This window comes from Botryllus schlosseri, chromosome 2, assembly GCF_051294905.1.
Source record: "Botryllus schlosseri isolate E-star chromosome 2, Bs_hap1, whole genome shotgun sequence".
Lineage (NCBI taxonomy): Eukaryota > Metazoa > Chordata > Ascidiacea > Stolidobranchia > Styelidae > Botryllus > Botryllus schlosseri.
This window is the reverse complement of record NC_137237.1, coordinates 12273092-12284829: the sequence shown is the minus strand read 5'-3', so window position 1 is coordinate 12284829 and position 11738 is coordinate 12273092. Positions and strand designations below refer to the sequence as shown.

Sequence of the window (11738 nt, the reverse complement as noted above, 5' to 3'; positions counted from 1 at the left end):
AAGCATTTGGACATATATTTATGGAGAAGACGGACTGATGGCCACGTTTTGATGTTATAAAATGACAAATACAGTCATAGAATGAATATTTTATTTCATAAGAGACAAGACTTTGTAGATTTTCCAGGTAAATTACAACAGCTTGAATGGCACGGACATGAAACATACCGATAAGTGCTACAGTGATTGGTTATTTCTACAAGAAAGAGGCAATACAAAATGAATCACATGATGAAGTCGAATGAAAAGTAAAAAAGTAATGAGCATAATAGTGGCGATAATTTAAAAACTCGGCCATCTTTAGTGGCATCGACGTGAAGGCGCCATTCAGTCTGCGATCTCTGCTGTCAGCAAGGGTAGCGAGGAGGAACCTAGGAATAAAAACAGGCGATTTGAAGTTTGAACCAAAGCCAAATAGAAGCAGACGATATAACACGATAGCATACCGTCTCTGTCGATTCCAGTCATGTGAGTTTTAGTCCTGAAAAAATAAGTTATCGTCACCAGCCGAGCAGGAATACAATTTAAGTCAAGTAGAACTAAAAGTAACGCTGTAAATTTACACTAAATTACAAGTAGAACAAGACATGCCAAAATTATTTCAAGCCTTTAGCACAAAATGAAATGTGTGAAAGTAAGCCCTGCTTGGGTGAGTAATTTAAAATTTAAATATTCTCGAGGGGTCGCATACTATTAGCAGTGAATAGGAGGTGGCTACTTCAGAAGTCGCAACGCTCCGCAACTAATGATAAATGGCTAATGACTAGGGTGTTGTTTTTTTTACCCAAAAATCAAAATTTTGACCTTTTTTACCTTAAAAAACTTAATTTTGACCTCATGTATGCAAATTACGAGTTTTCGGGAATAATGTTAGGATTGTGCTACTTATTTTATTCTCTGGTTGGAACAGTCTGTTCTTACGAATTCGTTTGGCATGAAAAATACTTTTGACTTGAAAACTGACAAATTTTTACATCAAAAAACTTTATTTTAGCGAAATCTGGACCTGTGAAGAATTCCAGTAGTTACATCACGCATTACGTTAGAAATAATTAAGAATTGTTGTAGTACGACAAAAGATGCTTTCCTACATTCTCGGGTAGAAAATGTCTATCATTAGTAAGTAGCTTGCCAAGAATGCAGAAAGTACGTTTAACAGCAGCAGTTGTTGGCTAGCAACACTGGAGTTGTGCGTACACTGCTGGTGACATACCGCGTTGCTTCATTCTGACAATGTTATCTAAATCAAAATTTTTCATCGCGCGCTTCTTGACATAAGAACCAATTCCCCCGCAGTCTTCCTTCAGTAAGAATATTGCATTACGTTGAGCATAACACCATGTCAATCTATTTGTTTCATTTGACCGTTTATGATTCACAATGAGCAGATAATGAACGGTCTACAACGGTAGGCCTATAAAGTAGGCTAAAAGCTGTAAAATGTCAATAAGTTCACTGACGCCGACATTTACGATACAAACGAAATTTGGGTGTTAAAAAAATCTTGACTTTGTAAACAATTTTGACAATTTTTTGACCTAACGCTACAGCTTTGACAAAAATTTTGACTTATTTTGAGATGTAAAAAAAATCGCCCTACTGATGACACTTCCAATAGCTGCAATTTCAGAAAACTCATTCAGTTACGGGGATACAGAAGCTATTTCGCACAATTTCTACGATAATTTCACACATAAAAGTGAACCAAGTAAATACTTTCGCCTGAAACTGTTAAGTAGAAGTGGAAATAGTCCACAAATATTCCCAGTTGAGTAAGTTGTACAAGTAGCTAAAACATACTCGAGAACTTCGATAAAGCGGAAGTACTTAGATACTGACTGCTTCTGTTTATGTATTGCATACGCGGCACAATTACCTGGGAATTAGCGAACCATCGCCAAGTAATGGCGACTTGGTAGGACTAGGTGAGCCATAGTCCTTAACTGGCGAGCCAGTGAAGCTTGATCTCGTGGATGCCCGACTTCTGCTGGGAACTTGGATGGGAGGCAACGGACGCGGCAGATTCGGAGTTGTTAAAGATCCGTGGTTGCTTCCAGGTGTCGTCGTACCGTATTCCGTACTAGCACGTCTCAGCTGCGACTAAGAAAGAAATTGCAAGTCTACGGTGTTTTATCAGGGAAATGCAAATACGGCATCTACCAGAAAATGAAATCTCGCAACTTCTACGTAACAGATTTTGATTTTTGGTTGATATTACCATTGATAGCCTACTTAGCCCCGTAATCACTACCACTAGGTGACCTCTCCTGTATCATTCATGGCTTCTGTCTGTTTGTTATGTATTTCGGTCGGATGAAAACAAAGACTCTTTCTTCCCTCAGGACAGCAGTAGGTTTATTTCCGAAATGATACAAAATAGAGTTACCTGTGACGCTGGTGTCGTCGGCGGTGCCGTAGACTGATAGTCCTCCGCTGGACTATCAGACTTTTCTGAGTTGATTACAACTGTCTTCGACGAATGCGAGCGTTTTCCGCTGGTACTCTTCGCATTGGAAGCGGGAATTGTTGCCATACTCCGCGGCACACCTGCACGCAAACCACAGCTGGTCAAAGTAGTTCAAGTAGAAGTAGAAAATGAAAGGTATGTAAAGTAGTGGAGTAAGTAGCAGTTACGGCGGCTACTCTCGAAATTGCGGGATGTATCTTCGCGACCAACGCAAAATGACCGACGATGATACAAATAGGTAGAATCCTCGAAACGTTATCCAGTTACCGTGATATTTCACGCGGTTCTTGTGACAATTTCACTCGCACACTCGGAAATTATCGGCAAACTACTTTCAACTTTTCAAAATCCAAATTGCAAGGAAGTAGTTTTGCTTAAAATGTTCAAGTAGAAGTGGAAGAAGTCTAAAAGTCTTGAGTAAGCAGTGCAAGGAGGCAAAATCTACTTGAGAAATCCAAAAAAAGTAGGGTATGTCGTTACTGACCCCCTCTGACGTAAACATCAATAACCGTTACCTGTGTACGAACGCGACGGTCCCGGAATGGCGCGAGGTGAATTTTTTTGCGACGATGTCAGCGTGTGCACCGGGTTTATTTCGTGGAGATATCTTCCTACGTCGAGTTCCACCAGTCTCGGCATCGCGGACAAGAAGAGGGTGCTGTTCGGCGGCCTGCAAGTTATTCAACAAATTCGTTCACCTTTGAAATGCCTTCTCCAACTCACTTTTTATAGAGAGAGAGAGAGAGTTTATTCGGTCTCAAACTTTTAACACTGAAAACATTTACAGGCAAATACGCAATTCGCAGATGAATTAAAAAACACGCTACCTTTCGCTTTTGTGCTCTGGGACAGTTTGAGGCACAGACGCTCCGAGATTCCACATTGTGGGAGGATCTACTCTCGTCAAACCTGGATGGATAAAACGATAAATTTCAAATTGGTTGCCTCGTGAAGCTTGAGTTTCCACCAGGGCGTAATCAGAATCATGAGATGATGATAGCAGTGTAAAACATTTTCAGCGTGAAACAGATGTATTGGATCTGTTGTAAGGCACGATTACATTGTGATGTTCGCAAGAATTCATTCGAAAGGGGGCCTTCGTTTTCAAGTTATTCATGGTTACATTTTCCCGTTCCCATTGTATTGCCATTTGAGCACAGTTTGTAGAGATGATTTGACACAAAGACAGGAAATGAGACCTGTGTTGTACAATGTGAATACAGTACTTTGGATTGAAGTGGGACATTACCAGCATGTAAAACATGTAAGCATGAGGCACAAAGTACACTAAATGAGAAGCATTGTGAGAGAGAGAACCGCACCAACCTGAAACTGTTAAACCGTCTCTATCGCTTTGCCGAGTCGCGGGCTGCATGCTTTGAGCGGTCCACGGAGCGCCCCTTGACAGTGATGGCTCATAACGCGGCGACCGAATCCGACCTAAACACAAATGTTGCAATGCGTCTCATCACGGTTGGTTAAAGCGAGGATAAAATCACAAGCACAGACGGAAAGGGGGGCCGCAGCAAAAAATGATGGATTACTATCAACTAATGAGAGTGCACTAAGCACTGGCCAAGCATACGCAGTCATACCCTCGTTCCATGTTTGGGACTTACATAAATGCAGAAACAAGATGAACGACGACACCACCTTGCAATTTTAATAATCGCACAGTTATCCGCGGAATAAAATTTGTGAGGCACAATCTGGATGAGCAGGACAAATTTCAGAGGTGGCCATAGCAGTCATTGTTGATAATTGAGTAGGACTAACGTTGTAAATTTCTACTAAAGTACACGTGGAAGTACCGATTTCCAAGCAAGTATTCTAGGCCCTAGTTTTGCCTTAAAAAACTGAAAACTCCAAAGTAGACGTAAAAGTAATCTAAAATCATAACCACTTGAAAGTAGGAAAAACTTCCGCAGTACTTCACCTGGCAAAATTTCAAAATCATCAACATTCTGAAAACGGAAAACAGCAAAGAAACACAGGCATTTGAAGACAACGATGTAAAAGATTCGCACTCGTCTACTGCAATTCTCACCTTTGACCCGGTCTCTCTCTGCCTGCCCGTTCAACTCCTTGGCGGCCATCGCCTCGATCTGATACTTGTTGAATTTCGTGCTGATTTTTCCCGAATATCTGTGCGACGCAGACATCCAATAAAGTCAATCATGTAAAGCACAAAACTACATTTCTTGCAGCGTAATTTATCAACTCGAATGCTTTTCATATACCCCATATCAAGTGTTTACAGCACAAGGACAAGCATAGAAACGGAGATTCAAATGAAAACAAATTTGGCAATTTCGCTTTTCCAGTTAGATCTTGATAAGGGGAACGTGAACGTATGTATTCTTGAATAACTTATTGGTGGTGCAGAACTTGAACAGGGCTGTTAATAGTACATTCATATTTTTATGTATGTTTTTATGCATTCTTGAAAGCAATATTTAAGTTTATTATCGCCTGTCACCTACGAAATGCACAACCAAACAAACATACTTTCTCGACTTCACCCGCCCCGGATACGACAGCATCGGCTTGATCAGAAACACCCCGGTGATCTTCTCCAGTCTCTGCATCGCATCTTGCAAGAGCAGCCCGAGCCTCTGACGCTTCACACTCAATTCGTCCATCCGACGGCTCCAGTGCTGCGCCCGACGACGTTGCAAGTCTTCCATTTTCTCTGTGTGGTAAGGATGCGCATAAAATTCACAGACGCCAGTGGTTCCAAAGCTCTTTGACCCATTACCCCCCTATCAAGCTCGATATATCAAGTGATTAGTTTTTTTGGATGCACTTTTTTCTGCTGAGTCAAGAGAATTCATAAACAAATTCAATTGGGTTAATGTGCAGCAAATTTGATCCATTTCAACTCTCGCGGCCTGTGATGTGTCTGGCAACGAGCCTGTAATCTCTTCAAATAAATTGACCTAACATTCCAATATTTTGCCCCCTTCGTTTTTAGCCCATGTTTCTCAAAATCGCCGAAACCGGTAACAGGTTCTCACCTAGTATTTGGAATACTTCCGACGTCACTAGATTGCTGTTTCTCACGTTGACTTCAATCTCCTTCATTTTGGTGTGATGCACAATCTTGCGCACGAGTTGATGGAAACGGGTGCTTGCGATTTCGTTGTAGCCTTCCATCGTGACTACGAGGGAGTCTAACGTTTCCTGTATACCAGAATCGAATGATTTGCTGCGTGTCAGTAAAATATATATGTTATGCTCTGGCAAGGGCTGGGTTCGACAATGAGAATGTTTGAATCTGGGTCAAACGTTTCCTGTACAGCAAAGTCAGACTGCTTCCACTTCTACCTGACAGTTTTAAAGAGAAAACTTACTCTTTATGTACTTTGGCTTTTGTAAAGTATAAAGGAGTTTGGGGATTGATTAGCATCACTTTAGTGAGAAATCGTATCATATTAACTTGCTGAAACGTCATCAGTCATGTTGTGCAATGTGCAGTCGAGAAGATGCATGTTGTAGCCATTGACCAATTTGACCACCTCTGGGACTAGCCATAAATAGCGGGTCTAATGAAAATACTGTTCCAAGACTAATAACAGTAATACTACCGTTTGAAAATTATTTGTAACACCACAAAACTCGACACTTACCTGATTAATCCTTCCGGTCTTTGCCGAGTTCATCAAGGTTTTGGCGTTGTGCTCCGAATCCAACCTCGTGAACATCATCGTGACGTCGGGTTCTCTCGTTACGGTACGGCTGCTGGGGTCATAGTTCAACTGTTCCGGATGGACTGCGGCAGACACGGACGGAGTATTTCTCGTGATTTTCATCTGCGGCAAAACAAAGCCCGTGAGACGAGACTCCGTACGCCACATATTCGAGTATGTATGGGCCATGCAGCTGACGAATGGACTTGCTGACTAAATAATATGGGTCGCTCTGTACCAGTAACTTGACCTTGTGTCCGTTGCTGTCAGGAGGCGGTGAAGTCTCAATCCACACATACACCTAATACAGTTATAATCATATATGTTGTTATCGTAGGTTGCATATATGAGTCTAAACTACAACGACAGAATCATGGTGTCATTATATCCTAGCGATAAGCGAGAATATTGCAAAGCCTGAGTAAGTTACTGTGACACGGTGCACTAATATGCCGAACATGTAGTGAGCTATTACTACGAAAAAAATTATATTTCCTTTGTATCAGATACATGGTGTTAGCTAAGGACAGTAGTTAAGTGAGTAGGAATAGCTTGAATGTGCTTTCCCTTGCCCTCGCTGCATTATGAAGTGAAGTCAATATTTGTGTAAAAAACAATCAGTTTGAATTCAAAAAAAAATATGCAGAATTTCTCGGAACAATCTCTTGACAATCGACACGAAGCTTAGGTGGTTAACGGTAGTTATCCAAAATATAAATAATCACCGTTGCGCGGCACTCCACTATAGGGTTTGAAGACTATGAGCACGTGATAACTACACAGCTACACGAGTATTAGCAGTATATAGGCCTGCCGTCGTCCTAATTTCTCAGGTAAAAGACATACATTCGCACGAGAACTTCACCACAAATCTTGAATATTGAGCGATATAAATGAAACCGCATTTTCAGCCCATAATTTGCTGCGAAAATCGGGTATTTCTCTCATACGCTGACGGTTATAATACTCGAAGCTTTTGTTTCCAATATTTCCGGCTTCGATCTTCCAGTCTCGAAGTAAGGATATGAATATCAGTAACGATACACCCACAGCCTTTTGCATCACGGTATGGACTGGAGAGGGATACTTAACCACTATCGCCGTGGGTCACACACAATACCCAAACTATGTACTCTTACATTGTTTGGAATGTTGTCCTGCTTGAGATTGGCGAGCGAATGCTGCAGTTGCTGTATCAGTTCAGAGTCTCGCTGACTTCGCCTTTCGTATTCAAGTCGCATCGCTTGCATCTCGGACTGTTTCGAGCAATAGCATCAATAACGTACAACGCATCTTACAAACTTGTGTATTACTTACATGTAGCTCTGCAACTTTGCCCGGATAATCTTCCGACTCGTAGGCAATGCGTTGGTTCGCGGAATTACTGTCTTGGAGATTTTGAACAAGAGTTTGCACGGCGGACTCGACATTTGTTAAGGTCGTCTGAATGTGCAGCATCATACTGTCGGCCTATAACACGTTGCATATTTAAAGTGCTGAGTAAGGACGGATTACGATGAATGATTATGATCAATGTGGCGATATAACAATGTTGAGCAATAAATTCTTATGTTTTTCAACTTTTAATATCCTAAGGAGCAACAAACAGAATTTCACGATAATGAAAAGATTAATATATAACAGCGACTTTGGCTAACCAAATTAAAAAACGATTTTTGACTAGACTTCCACAGAACACTGATTAAAACGCTGTTTAAAACGCTTATGCTACCTTGGCACTAGTATCCTAACCACACCACGGAGATATATCTATTTCAAAACATTAATATCATTCCATCTCCATTTGTCTGTAACAGAGATACTGTGCTAATATGAAACAGAATTATGAAATTTTTCGCTTGCCTCATTAACGTTGGCCTCTTGCGATTGCGCCAACATTTGCCGGCTTGCTGAGTTGTTTGACAGCAGATCCATGACATGTCCGCGAAATTCAAGTACTTTTTTGTAAGACTGGGAGAAGTGCTCCATATCACCAGAGTCTGACGCCTGTAAGAATGTCAGTATTCGAGTAATTCCAATGTCTGAACTACTATTTATGCCATTGATGTTGCCATACAGCCATTGACGTAGGGGTAATTTTTACGGTAAAAATATTGCGCCTAATAAAAATTTTAAATTTGATAAGTGCAAGAATGTCTTTGCTATATTTTCATAACACTGAAGCACATACTGTTTGTATAGTTACACACCGGCACCGGGAGCTTCAGGAGTAGACTCGCATTGAGTTAAAAGTGAACATCTTTTCACACACCGATACATAAGGCATTACCTATTCCTATAATATTTACGGTGAAGTACATCAATGCAATAAAATGAAAAAATACAATTCCAAATTGAACACAACACACTTCTTCCACTCTCTCCCTACATGGAAAATCACATCTAATGCTCAGATACTTGAGAACTCGTGTAAAATTGATGGTTCAGGTTTTGAAAGAGTAAAATTGAAAAGCAACAAAAACAAAGATAAACAAAATGAAACGTGGGTTTTGCAGCAGGCGAGTTTTCAGATGCAGCCCAACGAATACAAGGTAAATACAAAATGACACGTGACTATCTGAAATTGAGAAGTAATCAGAAGCTTTCAACTATTACACCTTTGTTGTGTATAGTGAAGAAGCATCTTCTCTCCTCTTTAACATCGCCGCCCGTTTTTCTTCGACAAAAGATTTCTTCGCTGAGCTCGGCATGTCCGGACTGGTGCCCTGCTCGCGGCTGGCCTGCGGTCGGAAACATCTACATGGAATCAAATGAAAATAATGCAGTCCAAGGAAAGCTCTCCGACCTCATTTTCAGTTTCTTGACCGGCAGCTTCGTCTTGTTTTGTCTGTTCGCCCGCTACAAAATAAAATGACGACGGTCAATTCATGTCAACGGTCAAATTGTTGGTTTTCTTATTTTTTCCATTTTTGCAATCAGTGACAGTCCATCGGCCGCTTAACTGAGCAGGGACAACAAAATTTCATGGGACTGGTACGGCTGAGAAATTGTAAATCAGTAAGAGAAAAAAGCTTCCATCGGCCGCTTAACTCAGCAGGGACAACACAATTTCATGGGACTGGTACGGCTGAGAAATTGTAAATCAGTAAGAGAAAAAAGCTGAGTTTTATTACTATTAGCGGCTTTGAATAACGGACTCTATCAAATGTGATAAAATTGATGTAGTATGCTGATTTTTGTCACTGAATTCGTAAAATCTGATTTGTCAATGCATTAGTCAAAGGAAGTCCACACGGGTCAAGACTGATCCTGGGTGCCTGTGACATTTACAATTGTGACTGCAATTGGTTACGTCGTATTTTTGCTATCAATACTGAAAGAAATATCCAAAACATTGCACAAACAAAGTTTGGCACAGAAGAATAGAAGTTTTTTTACATGCGATGCTATTTAAATGGCTGGCTGGGTAAAATTACCACGTGAGCTTTATGCAACACTGAAAACAGCGCGATGGCCCCCTACTGAGAACCCCTGAACAAAAAAATCTAGTTAAAGTTACCTCTATCTATAGATCCTTGCACCTCATCCAATTGGGCAGTGACTTCTTCCAGTTGCTTCATAGCCTCGTTTGCGTCTAATTCCGCCTCCTCCTGCAAAAAAAAGTTAGTTAGCGGCCGGCTGCAACAATCTCAACGATATCACAGACTTGAAGTTTTTGCAACTGTTGGATATGACCGAGCAGAGTAGACTTTTCGCTCTTCCATTTCTTTTTATCCTCGCTGTGTCGCTGCATCATTTCATCATCGGGAGCCTGCGAACAGGCGTCTCGCAATTCCTGAATTTGCCGCAAGGCTTCGAGTCGATACTCGGCGAAGTGTGCGGAAAGTTCTCTTTCAGACAGGTTGTCCTAGAAAGACAGCAACTCGAAAGAATGTTCGCTGCGTAAAGCGGTAATCATACCCAGAATTCGTCATCTGTCAAATCGATAGGCTGCGGTAGTGGTGCGATATCGGTCGATATCCGCCGTCTCATCGACGTCAGGGATGACTCGTTTTCTGAAATCTGTCCCGAACCGGGCGTGACGAACCCGTTATCTGAAAATAAATCAAAATGCCCAACCCGAACTGTAAATTTCCAGAGATGTGATCGATCCTCTACAGCTGGTCATATTTTGCGACCCGCGACATGATTTGAGATTTACAAAGAATGCTAAAATGCTAAAATTAACTGTAATTTAAAGATATTGTTGTTGTTGTTCACAAGCTATTCCCCTGTGCCCAACATCATTATTCCTCACTAACTGATACAGCTTCGGCGATGGTAATAGCATTTCATGGATGAACAATTAGCTGATATGACGGGGTACATTAACTTGACGTGCAATGTCCCAGACACTGCCAAGACCAAGACATGTAGAAAACGACCGAGCGAGATAGTGTAATGGTGATGCGTCTGGCTTCTCGATCAGTAGGTCGTGGGTTCAATCCCCGGCCGGGTCAGACCAAAGACTCGAAAACTGGTATCCGTAGACCGCAGCTATCCTGCTAGGCGCTCGGCAATCAAGGATAGCATGGAGGAGAAAAAAAACGGGGGTACAGACTAGATGACCTTACTATAATGGCCGCATCGCATCTCCGTCGTCAAAGCATCTCGACGGTGCAGGCGAAAAAGAATACCATATCTCTCTCTCTCGACCTGAGGCTTCTTCACAAGATCAAGATTTACGAGGAGATAGTTTTCTAGCAAGTACCGTGTCTAGCTAACCCTAATATCGATTATTTAGTCGCTGAAAATTGTTTTCAGGTATCTCCCGCAGCTCATAGTTTAAAATAGAATGACAGTAATGATCATGATATTTTTGTTGTATTTCTTTAATAAAATTTTATTTCGTTTGTATAACTATGTCCGCCGCCCATGTTAGAGATCACAGCATTGTAGCGATGTTGTAAAGTTTAAAAATAGTGGCTGTTAGACTGTGTGGCTTATTTTATCCCGATATTGAATTCATATGTCCAGCGGCCTCTAAAAAGTGGCAACCACTGCTCTACAGTCTACATTCACTGCCTCTTGAGCGATTTCCTTTCCACACCACTGCTATTGCAACAGGTTATAAGCTTTATCAAGACTTTATTGGATAGATTGGTACTTCGGTAGATTTTCACAACATCTGCCTATGAAATTGTGCCTTCTTATCTGATCAGCTTCGCGTAAGCATTTCCAATAGACGGGACATGGGTCAATACAACTTTAGGACATTGCGTCTCAAACTTCTTCTTTTGTTGTAATACCAGGCAATAACTTCGACGAGCATTGCTTCCGTGAATATCCGAAAAAAAGTTTACACATCTAGATTAACATCATTGACTGCCCTCACCAGTTGTGTATTATTAATCAATCCGAAAGTCATCGTGCATGCCTAGTTCTCATTAAAAACAAAATACAAGTAGATTCCACTGAATGACTACTAGTCTGTGCTTGACATTACCGGACAGGGATCTGAGATATCGATCTCGCCTTCCAACACAGGCCACTTCAATTTCATTGCTTTTCTTGTTGATGTTATCATCTGTTACGTTCCATTCGGTGTGCATGCTTTATATGTATGTGCTTTAGACTCCTTC

General features: G+C 41.3%; 1 protein-coding gene across 1 annotated transcript in view; it reads right to left on the bottom strand.

Moving 5' to 3' along the window:
- Positions 1–74: 74 nt before the first annotated feature.
- The window catches only part of LOC145433585 (uncharacterized), a 20358-nt gene continuing 8694 nt past the window's right edge, over positions 75–11738 (bottom strand). The window contains exons 11-29 of the mRNA XM_080310723.1: positions 10078–10211; positions 9824–10024; positions 9677–9767; positions 8963–9015; positions 8775–8897; positions 8020–8163; positions 7474–7626; positions 7296–7412; positions 6097–6279; positions 5485–5650; positions 4976–5159; positions 4515–4612; positions 3794–3907; positions 3295–3376; positions 2983–3137; positions 2387–2547; positions 1877–2100; positions 447–481; positions 75–371 (exon numbers count right to left, since the gene is read on the bottom strand). Coding sequence (XP_080166849.1) covers positions 328–371; positions 447–481; positions 1877–2100; positions 2387–2547; positions 2983–3137; positions 3295–3376; positions 3794–3907; positions 4515–4612; positions 4976–5159; positions 5485–5650; positions 6097–6279; positions 7296–7412; positions 7474–7626; positions 8020–8163; positions 8775–8897; positions 8963–9015; positions 9677–9767; positions 9824–10024; positions 10078–10211 — 2462 coding nt within the window. The 3' untranslated portion in view covers positions 75–327. The remainder of the gene's footprint in view (positions 372–446; positions 482–1876; positions 2101–2386; positions 2548–2982; positions 3138–3294; positions 3377–3793; positions 3908–4514; positions 4613–4975; positions 5160–5484; positions 5651–6096; positions 6280–7295; positions 7413–7473; positions 7627–8019; positions 8164–8774; positions 8898–8962; positions 9016–9676; positions 9768–9823; positions 10025–10077; positions 10212–11738) is intronic.